We start from the raw sequence: 19,587 nt of genomic DNA on the forward strand, positions 1-19,587 counted from the left end.
TGTAATGCTCCTCAGCACATATTGTTGTTCATTCGTTCAGTCGTCTCCGACTCTTCGTGACCTCATGCACCAGCCCACGCCAGAGTTCCCTGTCGGCCGTCACCACCCCCAGCTCCTTCAAGATCAGTCCAGTCACTTCAAGGATGCCATCCATCCATCTTGCCCTTGGTCGGCCCCTCTTCCTTTTGCCTTCCACTTTCCCCAGCATAATTGTCTTCTCTAGGCTTTCCTGTGTTCTCATGATGTGGCCAAAGTACTTCAACTTTGTCTCTAGTATCCTTCTCTCCAATGAGCACTCGGCTTTATTTCCTGGAGGATGGACTGGTTGGATCTTCTCGCAGTCCAAGGCACTCTCAGAACTTTCCTCCAACACCACAGTTCAAAAGCATCGATCTTCCTTCGCTCAGCCTTCCCTAAGGTCCAGCTCTCACATCCGTAGGTTACTACAGGGAATACCATGGCTTTGACTAGGCGGATCTTTGTTGCCAGTCTGATGTCTCTACTCTTTACTATTTTATCGAGACTGGACATTGCTCTCCTCCCAAGAAGTAAGCGTCAGCACATATTAACTAGGGTTATTTCTTTTCTCCATCCATAAGAAATACAGTACTCTGAATATAGGATTCTGTTAAGACCTGAAGTATTTCCCAACATTTGTAATGTTAAGGACTCCTTTCTCCCTTCTCCAGCTCATTTCCATCATTACCTGGCCCGCTGAAAAGGCCTCCCTTAGAATATTTCCATGGCAGTGGTCTGGCCCTCTGAATGGGACTCCTACAGTGTCTCCCTGCTGGTATCTAGTTCTCTTTCATTTTTTGTCTCTCCCTCTGAGGTAGTCTTTCTATTTATATTCTGCCCTCTTGTGGTTGCACCCATATTTATTTGTTTTGGAGGCTCTAGTCCTGAAAAGTCTGGATTTCTGTAGTTGAAATCCTACTAGTATTTTAAGTTGGATAACAAAAAGTATGTGTTGCAAGTTTCATCCAGGTCCATCAAGCCACATAGGAACCTTTGTGGGACATACATACATACATAGTTTCACTTTTATATACTGGAATATAGATAAAGCTCAATTACAAATGGGTACATCACCCACTCATCCATTATAAGTTGTATTTTGTGTATACCTTGAAGTAAACTTCAACTGGTATGCAAAGGCAGACATGGTTATTATTTTTCCACACCTCCATTTTCCAGTTTCCTAAATGCAAAGTGATGCAATGGCAAAGACTGAAATCATTAAAGGGAATAAAACTGGTAATTCCAAAATCAAGACCAGTAATTGTATTTATTCTTATTTGGGTCCTATCTCTTCAATAAATGTTATTACTAAATGTAAAACATTCTATATCGCCATGACATTTCAACACCCCCCCCCCCCCCCACACACACACACAGGACTTCTTTTCACTGCTTCTGCATTTGTCTAGAGGGACGCTGACAAAACATAATTCCAAAACTCTCCCTGAATTGGATGTTTGAACAAGAAGAGTCAGAAGAGAATGCTTCGAGAACATGGCCATGCAGCTCGAAAAACCTACAACAACCAAATTCTATTATGAAGAAGAGGTAAAAGACATCTAAGCAAAGGCTAGAAACAAGAACATTTAGCTGAGCTGCCTAGAGACTTGCAGATCACAGAGGATTCTTTCCTGCAGAGTCAGTGAGCTTCCTCAGTCTGTTGCTTATTGGAACCCACTAACAAATATACCCAGCTACTTTTAGAAACTGCTCTGGAAACACTAGGAAGACAAGTGCAACAGTTCAGACAACCCAGAAACCAACCCTGAAATGTAAGTACAATTATTTGCAAATACAAACACCTAACAACACATTTCACTTTTAGAACGGCATTTTTGAAAGAGATTAATACATTTATCATCGCTCATCATGTCTCCGAGAAAGTAAATGGGTCTTATGATATCTCTGCAAATGTAAACACCCCACTATTTATATATATATTTGAATGGGATGCATCCTTTCTAATGGATACATAAGCCTCCTAAATAATCTTCTTTACAGAAATGTGCTGGGCTCTGCGCTTGAGGAAGAATCATCGTCCTGCAAGCTGCAGTTGATTAATGCTGCTTATGTGTGTGGTTCCAAAATGTGCAGCACAGAATAGGGAAATGCAACCTCCTGTGAACTTTCTCTCACGTACAAGGAATTGTAGGAAAGATTACATTTCTTTAAAGGGTTATATAAACAGGATTAATTTAAGCCATGCCAGAGCTGCAAACTTACATCTTGCTGATTTTTCTTGGTTAGATTCTAAAACCTTAATCTACTCACAGAGCAAGTTCTTCGTGCCATGTGCAGAGTTGTGATCTACAGTGCATGTTTATGGAATATTTTGAATGCATGCCAGGTACGTTTCAGATTGGTGCCTCAAAAAAAACTTGAAAAAAATTTATCACTCTGGATTGTATGCAGAAAATCAGTATGTAAACTATAGTAACGATGAAGACAATGTAACTCGACAAAGTAAAACCATCAAACCTTTTATCAACATGACTTACAACAGACAAAATGGCATAACTATGTGGAAACTAAAAATCCACACAACTATTTGTTTCATGTTTTCCAAATTAAAAATGGACTAGCATGTGAAAAGGGGGCACAAAGTTCTCTATATCACTTATAATAAAGCAATAAAGTATTCAGAAGCAATAACATGCAGGGCTCTCTCCAATGAATGATAAATGAAAGTTTGCTCAACCAAGTTCACTTTGAAAGTTGCATTAATAGAACATGAAAAATAAAATTAGGATTGCATAGATTGTTGTCCCATCTTTTATTCTCACATGATTTTAAGCTCTATCATCACAATAAAGCACAATTTGTATGGCTTTCAAATTTAAAAGTCGTATCTATTCATCCTCTCAACACAAACACAAATACAGTTACCGGGAATCTCTGCTAAACATTTCTTCCCATCACATCCCCTTCCCCTAGAGTGCCTGGGAATATTTTTAGAGACTGTCACAGTTCAGCTACAATAAGAAAGAAGAGGAAAGCATCACTTAGACTCGTAACGTTTGCCCTGAAACACACCCAGTGTGTGTATTACTTTAAAGGTGACTCGAGTAGCAAACTCAAAGTCTCATTAACAGATGCCCTTCACAGCACGATTAAGAGAAATGGAATGTAATTTTAGAAGTCACTCTCTTACCTTCAAAGCCCGAGTCAATCAGCCCAAATTGCTCCAACACCTTAACAAAGAGGACAATCATAACCAAGACAGCTATCATTTCAAGCCCTTCTAGGTTCATGGTGAGCTAGGTCATGGTCTGGCACAGTTGCTGAGGAAAGAACTTGTCTGCCTGGCTTTCTTTGTAAAGCCATTAAACTACATTAAGAAATCTACAGCACCAAGGGAAGGGGGAGGATGGAAGGGGGGGGAGAAGAGAGAGAGAGAGAGAGAGAGAGAGCGGGTGACTGACTGACGGAGAGTGTGAATGCATTCGATCTACACTAACAGAGGCCAGAAGTGGCAGCTGGATCAACTCCAGGCCTCTCCGGATTATCTGTTCGCTCATTATCACTATGACACACAGCAACAGACATGTGTGGAGAAATGTACCGATTACCAGGGGGTCATCCAGCACACCATACCCAGTTGAATAAGAAGCATCAAGCGGCACATCTGGAAATATTTTTCTTTCCTTCTTTGTATACTAGCACAGCTCAAAGTGTAGTATTGTTGTGGTTATTCAGTTGCCTGGGAAACAGAAGCTAACTAATGAGTGGACTTACACTGGACACAGAAGGACAGAAAGGTGCAACTTTAGAGTAAGACTGGGAACATGTATAGAATCAGAAGATTAAATCCTTAGACATTTCCTTCTTGGAAAACAAATGTAGTAAACTTCTCCTCAAGATACTTGATACTCCATGTACAAATATACTGTAAGAAGTAACTAAGATATTAAGAGAAATTCAGATAATAGTTTTGCAACTCATAACTTATCAGAGGATGCTGGTATCCACTTTAAAGAAGAAAATGTCACCTTTTCAAGCACCTTATCTGAAATCTGGGAAGCAGGGAAGAGTTGCCTAATTTTAGCATAATTATCAGGTCGTTTCCAATGAAACTGGCTTCTACCAGCTCAGGAACTGGAGGCAATGCTCCAAGCCAAAACATTACTTGAAATACAGTTCAAAGTCATAGTTATGCCTTGTGAGAATGCCATAGGCTATGTGCATCTGCATTATAAAATTTATACAACCTAAAGATAACTTTATAGAAAGCAAGTCTTACTGAAATCAGTAGGAAATCCAAGAAATGTGTTGTTTTTTAAATGAAGAAACCGATTTCACTTGTGATTCATAAAGAAGTTTGACTGTCCAAGGTTTGTAGATTTACAAAATGTCTTGGCAATAAGAGCTGTTCAACACTGGAATGGAAATGGTGAGCTTTCATTTCCTGGAGGTTTTTTAAATATAAGATGGGTGGCCATTTGCCATGGATGCTATAACTATGGGTTTCCTGTACCAGCAAGAAGCTGATCTAGGTAAGCTTTGAAGTCCTGACCAACTCTATTGGTTCTATGATCTACAAGGTTCTAGGAAATCTTGGAACAAGGACTCTAGCAGCACTGATTTGCCAGTTACAACTAAGGTGTGCAACATGTGGCATCCACATTAATGCACCATTGTTTTGTAACTTCCTCAAACAACCTGGAATTAATGAGTTACAAGTAATGCAGCTACCTATAATATTATGCATGAGAGTGAAGTCACTTTACTAATGCCAAAAATGTTTACAACTGTTTTTAAAAGTTGCTTGTAAAGAGCACTTTGGCAAACTTTTTGAAGCATTTTGAATGGAGAGTTATATGTTTTATGACATCTTCATATCAATCCAAAAATCTTCCCTCAAGAAACAAAAAGTGACAAAAATCTAAGGAGCAAAACAAGGAATGGGGGGTGGGGGGGGGGGGAGGTACAGAAACATGAAACTAAATAACGACAATTACTTACTTTTTGAATCCCATAATGAGAAAAAGGAATATGTTACTTTTAAGAAGTAAATTTCCACTCTTTGCTCTACTATAGAAGAGGCAGTGGCAATGAAGACTACTTGTCACCAACCCACTGCTGAAATGTGTGGAACATTTCTTCTGATTTTTCCTGCCTTGTCATTTTAAGACAGGAAGTATACATTCTGCTGTTGCTGGGATGTATAGTGCATCAGAATGCTCCTGTACACCTCTGCAACACAGTGGTGGTTTTTTTTCCATGTTAGGAGCAGCTTGAAAAATTGCAAGTTGCTTCTGGTGTAAGAGAATTGGACATCTGCAAGGACGTTGCCCAGGTGACACAGAGATGTTTTACCATCCTGTGGGAAGCTTCTCTCATGTCCCCACTTGAGAAGCTGGAGCTGACAGATGGAACCTCACCTCAGCAGTCCTGTCGGCACAAGAGTTGAACCCATTGCATCACCAGGGGCTCCAGAGGTGGTGGTGGTGGTGGTGGTGGTGGTGGTGGTAGTAGTAGTAATAAGAGTACGGTGAGTCTATGGAGGGATCAGTGTTTCTTTTAGATTCTCCTAGGTTGGCCTATGTTCTTGCCTTTTGCCACTCCATACGGAGAAGCAGATGATTCCTTTTTCGTTACAACTTAACACTGTATCTTTTTGTCAAAAATAACCATATCCTTCTCTAAGTAGAGTGGCAAACTGCCTTTTTGAATGCCAGAGTGGGAAAATGATAGTGGTAGCCATGGGCAGCTGCCACCTTGGGCAGCTGCCACCTTGAGTAGTCCTGGTATTTCTCCTCTCCATGGAATGACTCCTAATTTACCCACCAGTCAAACCAAAAACCATAATTTTGCTTTCAACTTATGCATGAGATCAACTTGTATCCAAGAATATATGGTAATAACCAGGCATGTAGCCGGGGGGGGGGGGGGGGCTCGGGGGGCTTCAGCCCCCCCCCCCCCGAAATTCTCATGGTGGTTCGCAAAAGGCCTTACTGGTGCTTTACTTAAACTGTTATGTTTATTCATATCATGATCTGATCACCATACTCAATATATCCCATATGCATGGGGGTATTGAGGTAATGATACAAAAGGTTTGCTAGGGTAGACCCTCTTTCACTCAGACACAGCCCCCCCCCGAAACTCAGCCCCCTAAACCCCCCCCCTGAAAAAAATTGCGCCCCCCCCCCCGAAACGAAATCCTGGCTACGGGCCTGATGGTAACTCATCACAATAATGAAGTAACTCATTCCATTTAAACACTTTTGAAATGTAACATCATTACATGTGAATTGTCCTTCTCCAAAATGATTTGTATACTTGTAACTTCCAAGGTCTGTCTCAGTTCTTTGCCAATGTGGCAGCTTATTAGATGATGGTGTTGCTCATCCACTTTCTGCTACACTTCAGTGCCAACATCCTGAAAGGTTGGAGTGCACTTTGGCAGGTATCCACAGGCATCAGTACAAAATACAAAAACACAAGAAGCTTTTAAAAAGTAAGTCAGATTGTTGGTCTGTCTAGCTTAGTCATGTGCATGCTGGGCACTGAATCTCTCCAGAATTTCAAATAGAGTTCCCTGTCCTAACTGGGGAATGAAGTTAGCACCACTTGTCTGCAAGGTCTATAGACAATTCTTGCTACTCTGACTTGGGCCTGATTCCTTTGCATGAGTTGTGTTTCAGATCTTGGATTATTGGCTTAACTTTCTACCAGAATCCCATCCCAAAATTTACTTGCTAAATTTCAGGAGGTCATCAAGTGAATTCTTACCACCTTTAGAGAATATAATTGCCCTGGGTCCTTGGGAAAACGCTGCGCCATTTAAACTACTATTTTGAAATCTATTCTCTTAGGGGGTAATACATTTCAAGGAGATTTGTCTTAGGCAGTGATGTGAATAGAACCAGGAAGCAAACTGTAAACAGACTGTCTGAGTCACCTTCAATACAACTGTTGCTGATGTTACACAAAAAAGCCTTCAGACCAAAAATTCACAATTAGAGCTCAAAGTGATGGTTCCCCTCCTCCTGCGCAGTGACACTGAAGAAGTAATTGCAATGTTTTCATGCATTCAAAAGTGGGGGAGGGGGAAGCACTTGAGAAAAGCATTTCTTTTCTTTATATTAATAGGATAGCAAAGATTTCAAAAGCAGTGCCACATAAATCAAGGCATACTGTGCTTTAACATTAATCAAATCATCACTCACAGAGGTGCAGTGGCAGCTAAAAAATATTAAATTATGCCACTGTGTCTAGGGAAATCAGAACAATAACCAGTGCTATGTATGCCTCATGCACAAATAATCACAACACTTACGATAGTTTCATTTCTGCACCAGCTAGTAGTACTCAGTTCTTTGATATGGGAAACCTTCATTACTAGAGTCCACTGTTGAAGGATCATAATGCAGGATGAATAAACAAAGATTATAGGAGCTGACAGCCATGGAGGAAGCAGCAGATTTGCTGTGGAAATAATAGGTAGTTTGCTCTTTCTTCATCTAGATGCCTTCAACACTTGAAAATGTATTATGAGCAAAGCCCTGCTTATGAGCAAAGCAAGGAAGGCAGGGGATACCAGACTATCTACACCAGGGGTCCTCAAAATAAGGCCCAAGGGCCAAATATGGCCCTCCAAGGTCCTTTACCTGGCCCTTGCTGAGGGTCAACCTAAGTCTTGAAAGCACACAACAACAACAACAACAACAACAACAACAACAACAATCCTATCTCATCAGCCAAAAGCAGGCCCACACTTCCTATTATTCCTATTAATACGTTTATATTTGTTAGAATTTTAATTATTGTATTGTTTTTAAGTGGGGGTTTTTTTGCATTACAAATAAGATATGTGCACTGTGCATAGGAATTCATTCATTTTTTTTTCAAATTATAATCTGGCCCTCCAACAGTTTGAGGGACAGTGACCTGGCCCTCTGTTTGAAAAATTTGAGAACCCCTGATCTATACTATGTAACATGATTTTTGTTCCTGGGTTATAAATGCAATTTCTGAATCAGTTCTATTATAAAAACATGGAAAAAGTTCATTAAACTGCATATTTTTTTGCGGGACATCCTGTGACACATTTTGCTATAGTTTTTCAATGAATCTCTCATCAAGTCTCAACCAATTCAACATAGGGCACTTCCAGACAGCACTAAATCATGGATTTTAGTGAGGGGCAAAAAAATCCTGGGACTTCAGGATAGGTCCACATATAGACCTGTTGGTCCCGGGATTTCTGCCATCATTGTCCAGACTTGATGCTTTGTTTCAAAATGTAGAAGCTCCCAAGATGGCCACTGTGGGACTTCCACTGGAAACTGGCTTTTTTTAAAAAAAACGCAAGATGTGGATATGCAGATCACCACAAAAGTTCTGTTCCGGGCCAGAGAAACTGTGCCCTCCAAACATTTAATAATGTTTCTGTCAAAGTTTAGGGGGTAGGACTACTTCTGTCCAAGTCAGCACTACACAATGAAACAGGAACACATACTTTTAAGCCAGGAACAGAACTTTGTCATTATTGACACTTTTTAGAGCCTGGCTGGCTGGCCATCTGTCCAGACAGATTTGGTTGTGTACTTGTGGCATTAAACAGCAGGGTGTTGTTCCTGGATTATACATGGCTGTTCCTGATTGATCTTCTTGTGAAAAGATGTACTGCATTGACTACGGGGCTACAACTTTGTCCTGGCCAGAGAAAATGTGCCCTCCACACATTTCTTGAAGTTTCTGGCACAAAAATAAAGTTTTTGCCTTCTACTCAAGTGTCATCTTTTTTTCGGAATCAACCAATCAGGAGCAAGCATTTTAAACCCAGGAACAAACCCAGATAAAAACAACCCATGATTTCCGATTGCAGGGGCACACAGACATGCAAAGATCTGGATTTTTGGCTCAAAACCACAATATCCCCACACCTGGAAATCTTGCGGTTTTTGCCTTTTGTAGCAATTGCTTCTGAATTTACAGGGAATGGCATCTGGCCATCCTTCTGTTTACTGCAGAAGCTCCTTGGATAAAGGTACTGTTTGAATGGGCCCATAGTTTGTGGCAGCTACAAAAATGAAATTTCTGAAGTGTAGCAACTTTGAAAGTAAGTACTGCACAATTAAACAGGAATAATACTTTCGAATCAGGAACATTTTTTTCAAATTTTGTTGCATCGTGATATACATAATATAAGAGGCTTCCTGGCCCTGACCCCTGGCAGATCTGATGCCAGGCCCAAAACTTTAGGTGTGAAAAAGAGAGATCACGTTTCAAAAGGTATAGGAAAAGGTATAATTTCACCAATTATCCCAAAGCATTTCAGTCAAGAAATCAGGTAAAATTACATTCATGTCAAACTTCACTCTCTATATTTAACAATGGAATTTGAATAGGAAAAAAAATCTTCCCCGCACTGTTTTAAACGTATTTCCAAGCACTGCTTTTAACAATACATGCGAGTTGCAATACAACTGAAGAAACTTTCCAAGCTCTTTTTTGAATGATCAAATCCAAACTGTCTCAGATCTGTTCATGCTTTTGCTAGTATTAGTTTTGACAGATGGGAAGAGTATTGTCCACCCCAATAACTTTTCTAAGCCAAAAACAGATTCTGCTTTTAACGAAGTTGGTCCTATTAATCTTCACTGACTACGTTTTCTTTTTTTCCCCTATACTCTCATTGTAGATCCTTCCTCACACTCAAAATAATAATACTCAACAAATACTTTAAAGAAGGGGAGGAAGTGAACATGCTGCTATTGTTGCTGTTACTGCTGATAATAAGGATGTCAACTACGGTGATGATTATACAGCAGAGTAATTCTAGCTATGCCAGTTATCCAGAAATAGTTCTGAAACAATATGGCTTGTTTTTGTTGTTGGTGGTGGCGGCGGGGTTGTTCTTTGCTATCACTTCACTCTGTTAAGCTATGTTTTGTTACTACTAAACCTCCTAGATCATTTTCACATGTATTGCTTTCCAACCAGGTTTCACTCATCCCATATTTGTGCATTTCATGTATACTCTTGAAATCTGGTACCTTGCATTTATTCCTGTTGATATTGATTTTACTTGTTTTGGTCCAACACTCTATCTACTCTGTCAAAGTCATTTTGAATTCGCATCCTGGAGGATGCACTAATCTATCTATGCCAATTTAGTAAGATTGTCTTCTATTCCATAATTTAAGCTATTTATGAAGATGATGAATGACACCAGGTTCATACAGAACTCCCAATGCACCCCACTAGCCACTTCTCTCCAGGATGAAAATGAGCCACTGGGGACAGTTCCAGACAACTGAGAAATGTATGCCAAATCAGGTTTTTAAAACTCATTTTAATGCACATTTTTGTCCCACTCCCACCCCAAAAAAACAGGCTTTCCCAGAGGGTGTGTGTGTGGCTACATGCCATCCGGATACCAATCAAGATGGCATGCAGCCACCCTGAAGTCCTCCAAAACAACCCTTAAACTTACCAGGACACCATTATGGTCCTCCTCAGACTCTCCTAGTGTGAGGAAATGACATGCCAGGAGACAGGAGCCCAAAAAAAACTAAGAGGGCTATGTGGATTGGGCCCAGGGATCACATGATGTGGGTTTTGGGCCCAATCCACACAGGGCCCACACCTGGTAAGGCCCGGATCTTACCTAAAAACAAACCCTGTTTTGTTCTGAATTAATTTGGTTTTGCCAGAGGCATTCCGAGATATTGGCCTGTCTGGATGGGCCCTGAGAGCACCTTTGAGTTTGGCCAGGAAACCATTTATGAATCTACACAAATGAGCTATCAGAATTTGAAACACATTTGAACATTTCTATTTTCTGGCAGGCCTACTCAGCCAGATTTAGTCACAAATTTTAAACTTGTGTCTTGTGTTTAATCGTTGTTCCATGTATTTAATATGTATTTTGTAGAAATATGTTTTCATACCTGTATTTTATAATGTTTTAGATTATTATATGTTTAGCGATGTTGTAACCCAGCTTGAACCTCAAGGAGAGGAGGGTAAGAAATAAACTTATCATCATCATCATCACCTATTAGCAAAAATGTTTAGCCACGGTTATCCCATTTGCCTGCTAAAATATCATGGATATTGCTAACAGTCTTAGTAAAATCAAGATATACTATATTCATAGCACTCCCCTGATCTACCAAGTTTGTAATTCTACAAAAAAGAAGAAGAAGAAAACAAAGAGTAGTTTGGGACAATTTGTTTTTGAGAAGCCTATGCTGGCTGATAATAGTCATGGGGAAGTTTGTACACATTAACAATGTGCAGAGACTGACTGTTTCATTATTTATACTAGAACTTTTCTTAATATCGACATCAAGCTAACTGATTGATAATCACTTAGGTCCTGTATTTTGCTCTTTTTGAAGACATGGGCAACATTTTCCATCTTTAATGTGCTTTTACCTCTCCTGTCCTCCAGGAATCCTCAACAACTATGGGCAGCAACTCTTTAGTACTAGATGCAGTTTGTCTAGCCCTGGAGACTTGAGTTAATTTAGAGTACCTAGATACTCCTTTACTACACTTTTACCTATTCAAGATGACAGGCTCTTTATTGTATCATTTGTTCTATTTTCACAAATTAGAGCTATTTCTCCTTTTGAGGGAAGGCAAAAGCAAATAAGGTTTTGGGCACTTTGCCTTCTCTCTGTCCACCATTAGCATTTCACCGTATCTCATAGGATTATATGTTACAACATAGATCTGAGGAAAGGGGTAATGGTCAAAGGCTATGATTAATATTGTCAGCCTCTCTGTTAAATCACAGATCTTCGCCCCTAGGAGAAAGCTTCCCTACATGTTACTGCTTCTGTTTCTCTCAACAGGGAATCATTTACTACAAATAATGTCTCTTCTTTCTCTGGGAACCGATATTAGTCCTTCTATTTATGGAAATCCCCAAGCTTTTGGAGAATTGAGGCTGTTATCCCTGTTCTTGCACCTCATAACACCTGATCAAGAGGAAACTTGAAATGTATTGTGTCAATCAAAACTTGCAACAAGGTCTTTCATAGCTTTGCTTCTGTATGTAATGTTTTTCCAAGCAGTTCTCTTCTATGTTTGGGAATTATCCTCCTTTATAGATTCATTTCCTTTGTCTTACCCTTCAAGAGGGTGGGGGTTTGCTTCATTCTTTTTTTAAAAGCCCCACAAAACCTTTATTTTTCATCAAAAATTGGCACACAGGCTTCTAACTTATGTACCTTTTCTTCTAGTGGGGCAATCAGGTTGCACTTCCTGCAGTTATGGCCCCATAGAAATCTGGCAAAAAAATAAATATGGCACCGGAGTAGCTGGCCATTGTAACAACTATCCCTGTTTGGCATCTTGTATATGCAATGGGACAAACCCCCTATAAAATCCTCTGCCAAATGCCCACAAAATGTGTTTACCTCTTCCTACTTTCCAAACTCCAGATACTGTGGTTCCATCAGCAAGGCCATATAATGCAGTTTTAAATTGTATTATATGGCAGTGTAGACTTATGCAATGCAGTTCAATGTAGTTAAACCGCATTATAGGAGTCTGCACTGACCACATAATACAGTTTCAAACTGTAAATGGGGCTTGAGGCAGCAGCTTATAGAGCGATCAACTGCTAAGTCTTTCCCCGAAAGGTCAGCAATGCAGCAGATGCCCTATCCCTCTAGATCAAGCTGACAGTACAAAACTACACACACACACAAGCCTCCAAACAGTGCAGATAAACAGTCAGCTCTGACCCTCAAAACACAAGCTTATCTTCTTTTGTATTATTTAGGTAGTTGCTTAAGTCTTTATCTTTACGTGGGTCCTGCAACATGTTGGATTACAACTCCCATCATTCGTCATCATTGGCAATGCTGGATAGAATTCATGGGAGCTTCAGTACAGCCATATGTTGTCCACTCCTGATCTAAACAAAAGTTTGCGTGAGCTTATTGGATGTAATATATTATCATCCTATGATTTATTTTGAAAAGCATCTGTATGTTTTAATACCATATTGCAAATTAATAGTTTGAATTCAAAGTTCTATAGCCACATAATTCCTTCATTGACTTATCCTACAAGAAAGTTTCAAAATCTCACAATGGCTTTATGTATCCCAAGTATTTATAGCTTTCCATCACTGCTCTTAAACTATGTACTTAGGGGATTAGATGAAAAGGATTAATGACAAAAAGAAACAAATAGTGGTAGATCTGTACTTGTCTTGTTTTAATTTTTCTCTAATCCAGAAATGCCAGAGGATTTTGAATATAAAACAGAAAATCTGTGGACAGCACATGCTTTTTTCATATCTCTCTATTTTATTTTAATTTGTGCAAGAAATGACAGCTACTTTGAAGGAATACAAGAGAGTAAATTAAAAGGAAATAGATTGTAACATGCACATGCTAATTACATTTAGGGTATTCGTAGACAATTCCAAGAACTCAAGGACTTGGTCCTTTTAATTCATAAACATCATTAAATGTTTTAGTTTTAGTAATTTCCTGGTTTTGATGGCTGGGGTGAGGTCTGAAGAATGGTGAGAAAGAACACTACTTGGGATATTTTTGCTCACTTATTGTTTGGTTGTAGTAATGTGCAGCAATAACTAGATTTGTTTTGGGTCCTACTTTGGTAATTTGGAAAACACCTCAATTTGAATTGTAAGAAGGTAGAGGCATTTTAGTTTGACTCAGGTCTGAAACTCCTCTTGTTAACAGCATAATTTATAATTTTCCCAGTTTGGCTCCATCTGCACTGCCATATAATCTAATTTCTGAATCCAGATTATCTGAGTTGAACTGGATTATATAGCAGTATAGACTCATATAATCTAGTTCAAAGCAGATAATGTAGATCCAGAAACTGGATTATATGGCTGTGCAGATCCAACTTTAGGCAAAGACAATCCCAATTCATTTTTGATGTCCCGTTTTTTGAACTCCCCTCTTTTCCCACTTCCTATCAGGTTTATTTTCATTGCCCTAAATGAGTGTTTTTCAACCTAGGGGTTGGGACCCCTGGCGGGGGGGGGGGGGGGTCGTGAAGGGGTGTAAGAAAACACAGTATTTTTTGTTGGTCATGGGGGTTCTGTGTGGGAAATTTGGCCCATTTCCCTCGTTGGTAGGGTTTAGAATGCTCTTTGATTGTAGATTAACTATAAATCCCAGCAACTACAACTATTTGCCCCAAAATGTTCACATTTGGGCATATTGAGTATTCATGCCAAGTTTGGTCCAGATCCATCATTGTTTGAGTTGACAGTGCTCTCTGGAAGTAGGTGAACTACAACTCCAAAACTCAAGGTCAATGCCCACCAAACAATTCTAGTATTTTTTGTTGGTCATGGGAGTTTTGTGTGCCAAGTTTGGTTCAATTCCATCATTGGTGGAGTTCATAATGCTCTTTGATTGTAGGTTACCTATAAATTTCAGCAACTACAACTCCCAAATGACAAAATAAATCCTCCCCAACCCCACCAGTATTCAAATTTGAGTATATCAGGTATTTGTGCCAAATTTGGTCTAGTGAATGAAAATACATCCTGCATATCAGATATTTGCATTATGATTCATAACAGTAGCAAAATTACAGTTATGAAGTAGCAATGAAAATAATTTTATGGTTGGGGTTCACCACAACATGAGGAACTGTATTAAGGGGTCGCGGCATTCAGAAGATTGAGAAACAATGCTCTAAATTAAGTTCAAAGTGCAAAAGAACTTTGCACTCAAATTCGTGGGACCAAAATTTTGCTATTTTTCATGACTCAGGCAAACGCAAACTCTCTCCTTGCTTGTCTTTTCTTCTTCATTTATAACTTTGGTTCTCTCGGCTATGTTCATTCTCAGTTTACTCCATCCAAATAAGTGTGAGGAAATGTCCATCTATTTTACTTTCTATAGTTTTGGGGTGGTGGTAGTGCAAGACCCCTTCCCTTTAAGATGGCAGTAAGCTGCACAGCTTTACCTGGACATTGCACAGCTCTCATGAAAGCTTTTCACCTGACATTTGCTGGGCAATGTTTTTCCACAGCTTTCCCTCCCTGTTCACAAATCATCAAGATGTGAAAAGATGTGATGACTATCAAATCAGTAGTGGTTGAGGGGGAGGAGAGAAGTTGCCAGCTTTTATTTGAGAGCTGTGGCCTTTAGCTAGGATTTCTGTGCATTTGGGCGGTGGAGGGGTAGGGAGTGAAATTGGAAGAGGGCGGATTGTGGATATTTGCACCTGTCATGAAGAATGAAATTTCTTTTTGCAACCTCTGCTCAGGATTTTTGTGAAAGGCTGGGACCATATTACTTTTTATAACACTATGCACCCTGTATTTTTTTTTATTTTGTATTAGATGCATAGGGGATGCATACTGACCTCATCACACCAAATTCTTACATTATGAAAATACTGCGTTTTGAAACCACAGAAGGTTGGCTCCTTCCAATATTTTTTTTCCAGTTTTTGTAATGTTTTTCCTAATATTACACAGCAGTGGGACTGTGGCGCAGCTGGATGGGAATCAGCTGCAATAAGATCACTACTGACCAAAAGGTCATGAGTTCGAAGCCAGTCCGGGTTGGAGAGAGCTTCCGACCAAAATTGTGTAGCTTGTTATTGACCTTTGCAGTCCAAAAGACAGTTGCATCTGTCAAGTAGGAAATTTAGGTACTACTTATGTGGGGAGGCTAATTTAACTCATTTATGAGGCCATAAAAATCTCCAGGAAGTATGCAAAAAATGAGGAAGTACTTCATCAGTGTCACAAACGGACAGTGAAGTGACAGCTCCCCTGGTGGCCAGAAGCTGGAATGTTCAATAGCCTCTGTGTCTGTCTATATATGTTGTGTGTCTATGGCATTGAATGTTTGCCATGTATATGTACATTGTAATCTGCCCTGAGTCCCCTACGGGGTGAGAAGGGCGGAATATAAATACTGTAAATAAATAAATAAATAAATAAATAAATAACGTAGCCTGGAAGTCATGAACTACCATTCTCTCAAGATTTTAGCTGATGGAATCCATACTGATTTTATGATTACACATTAAAACAACACCTCAGAACCGTATTAAATTTTTAAAAAGATGATTTGCAATTCTCTGTTTCTGTGACACTTTGCAGACAGATTCCAATGGATTGCTGATGGAATTGAACAAATGTCACGTGAGAGGGCCCATTTGGAATCATGTTCAAAGAGTCTCAGAAATGGAGTATATTTCAATGTGATAAAGTCCTGGGAGAAGGGGATTACAGGGAAAACTGGAACTAGATCAGCAGCTGCCAAACCTTTGCAACTCTTCATTTGGAAGTATTAAAGGATTATAACTACAGTATATGTTACATGCTAAGACAAATGCTAAAGAGCTAAACCAACAACTGAACAACAACATAACTTTATGCAGTTATTTTGTTCTGCAGAAGGGGAGAGATGTATCAAGAACAAAATAATCTTTTCATTCTTGTTGGGAGAGATCCCCTTCCTAGCTTTGTTCCTACTGTATCATTCAGTCTCCCATTCTATTGTTTTCCTATTAATTCCGTACTTGCATATTAGCTCTTACATGGGCTTAGTTTCATTATTTACATTTCAAAAAGAGTATCACCCTTAATCTGCTTAATTGTTCTAATCAGGAGTTCCAAGCGGAGCATTTGAAGTCTTTTGAATGCAGCTGTTATCTTTGCTATTAATCTTTCTTTTTGTATTTTGTACATTGAACAAACTGGTTGATCTTGGAATGCACAAAAGAGACAAACGTAAGCATCAAAGTGACCTTGAAATTTCCCAACGGACAGACAAAGACATGGCTGATGAAATGCACTTGCCCCTATTGTTTATGTGGTTAGCAAAATAACCGTATGTATGCTTCAGATGAATGAACCTAACCCTTGTGTGTGCCCAGATAACGTGGATGCCCTTGTAAAATGGACTGGCAATACAAATATGATTTGAGTTTTATTATTTCTGTCAGACAGAATGATAGCTATGATTTGTGTTCACATATCATTTTGAGAAAGTTAATCCCTGAGCTTCTCTTCAGGACAGGTCATAAGGTAAATATGGACTGAAACTTCAGTCAACTCTACATAGCCTGCACAATGTTAAGAATAGGGTAGTTGGCTGCAAAACATCTGCAGGGCTATAACTGCTTCTTCTGAGGGCATCCATATTTTTTTCATTTTTTTTCTTCAAGCACATTTGATAATCTAAATGTACCCTCTGTTATAATTGTTGATATTTAACTCCAAGAATTCACAGTGAACCATACTTTTATCCTATTTCACGATGTATATTACATGCGGTTGTTGTAGGTTTTTCCGGGCTATATATTACATGCTATCTGAAGACAGGACTTAACTTTGTAGGTAATAACTTACATACTACTATTGAGTTGTATCATCTCATGGTTTCTATTCATACCACCAAAAGATAATCTCAAGGTTTTTTGATGTACAATCTCCCCTTTTTTTTTCAACTTCAGCTGATGCACAGGGGACCTTGTGTTCCACTTAATGCTAGAGACAGACCCAAAGAACTGTCAGATAATATGTATTTTGAAAACAGAACAAAGGAGGATGGGAAGAGCTCTTGCGGTTTATCTCAAAAGCCCTCAGTGCAATCTGACATCTCCTCACAAAGTTAAATTAAGTCTGACTAACACCTTTTGCATCCTGCATACCACTTCAAGATTATTACAAATAGCAAATTTTGCAGCTTCAACATCAAGTCCTGGTTTTGCTTTTCCTTATCTCACATCTCCCCATCTTCTTTCTGGCACTGCTTAACATCCTGGCTGTGGGAAAATGGAGGAGCAATCCCAAATTTTCTTTCTACTTGCAACATTTAAATGGTCCATATATAGATGACTTTTGTATTCCCTCCTACTAGGCCACAACTATCTTTTGCTTATACAATGGGTGTTTGATACCCACTGGGGTTTGGATATCAAAATCTGTAGATGCTCTACTTGTATTACATACAATTGTGTACTAAAATGGGGTTCCTTATATAAAATGGCAAAATCAATTTTTGAGGGGGTATATTGTCAAACCATGGATGATTGAATCCATGGACACAGAAGGCCAAGTGTGCAATTTAGTTCTCACTAATGGTGAACAAACACCTGATTTTAGATGGAACTATTTTTTGGTGGAAATGGCTAAGTACCGCATCCGTAAATATTTGGCATACATATATAATGCATGATTTGTTGCAATACATGAACCAGCTGTACCTAAATAAGAGTTGTGTGATGTGATTTCTTTGTGAGAGGGTTTCACAGAAGGTTGGAAATGAGACACAGTATAAGTTCATGAAATGCCATACACTATGAGACAGCCACTGTTTATACCAAATGGTAATGCATGATATTGCAAAAATTGAAAGAAAAGACATATCTAGTGCACATCCTGAAAGTCTGAGATCAAAGGAATACATTGAGTACAAGGAAGAAGGAAGTTATGAAAAAGTCATTTATTTCTCTAGGTTCACCATTAAAAACTTACTCATAAGTTTCCAATGGTTTATTTAATGGAATACTGATTTTTATTTAATGGAATACTGATTTGATCTATATCTGACATATGCTTGTAGAATGTAGACATTAATCCATAACGTTGTCTAAAGAATTTTTTTAATATTTTGGTCAATTCCCTAAATATAATGTCTTATGTTCATGGGCATGAAATAAAGCATCCAGAACTGATTAATGAACGGGCTTTCAATTAACCACAACAATGCTATTTTAGCATATTTTCCTTAAGAGGGTTCTCAGAAAAGGCTGGAAATGCATTGAGGGGATATGATTATATTTTGGACCTTGGAAAATAGATTTGATTTTAATATTACATGAAATAGTGATGTTGTATTACATGGACAAAACTCACGAACTCCTCCCTTTCCACAAAGTCCTCCCAAAAGAAATTGAACTTTGATATTGAACTTTGCTTTTATTTTTCATTAACTGTGGTTTTGTGCTATGCCAAAACCCCTTACATTAAATGAGAAAGGACACCATTTTTAAAACCCTTCTTTCCATGGGATTCCCCCCCCCTCCAAAGCCACTTACATTAAATGAGACAGGACACCATCTTTTTTAAAAAAACTCTTCTTTCCGTGGGATAAAATTGCCCCCTCAAAAGCCCTGTGCACCAGAGGAGTGTGTGGATTTGTCACAGGGCCCATCCAGACAGGGACCATATTGTGGGAGCTCCTGGGGTTTAACCAAAGGTGTCCAAATGATGTCTCCAATAAAACCAAATCAATTCAAGACAAAGAAGGAAAACCCTGCTTAGTCCAGAATTAATTTGATACTCCATTAGACCCAGGTCTTCCTGAAAGATCCAAGTCTAATGGAGTATGGGCTCTGTGGGGACTGACCTCTCAGTCTGCACAGCCCAATTTCCTTCTTCAGGCCCCATGCTTCCTGGAACATACCACAGTAGTGCTAAGAGATAGAAGGGGGCAAATCATTCCCTTGGTCTCTTAGTGCTACATTGTTACATTTCAGGAAGCATGCCGAGAGGCCTAATGGTGGCCCAGTAAGTTTTTCTCTTATTCTAAAGGTTTTAGGGGAGGATTTGGGTTGTCCCCATTGTAGTGTGGTTGT

The 19,587-nt window shown here is 39.2% G+C and overlaps 1 protein-coding gene across 4 annotated transcripts in view; it reads right to left on the reverse strand.

Annotated features, from left to right (window-relative positions):
* Positions 1-19,587, reverse strand: part of KCNIP4 (potassium voltage-gated channel interacting protein 4) — a 389,707-nt gene that overhangs the window by 177,991 nt on the left and 192,129 nt on the right. Inside the window, exon 1 of one of the 4 annotated variants that reach the window (XM_060777887.2) lies at positions 3,173-3,407. The exons of the other annotated variants lie outside the window; for them this stretch is intronic. Coding sequence (XP_060633870.2) covers positions 3,173-3,272 — 100 coding nt within the window. The 5' untranslated portion in view covers positions 3,273-3,407. Of the gene's footprint in view, positions 1-3,172; positions 3,408-19,587 lie in introns of those variants that run through there. 4 annotated transcript variants of the gene reach the window in all.

The sequence above is a fragment of the Anolis sagrei genome, chromosome 5, assembly GCF_037176765.1.
Source record: "Anolis sagrei isolate rAnoSag1 chromosome 5, rAnoSag1.mat, whole genome shotgun sequence".
NCBI lineage: Eukaryota > Metazoa > Chordata > Lepidosauria > Squamata > Dactyloidae > Anolis > Anolis sagrei.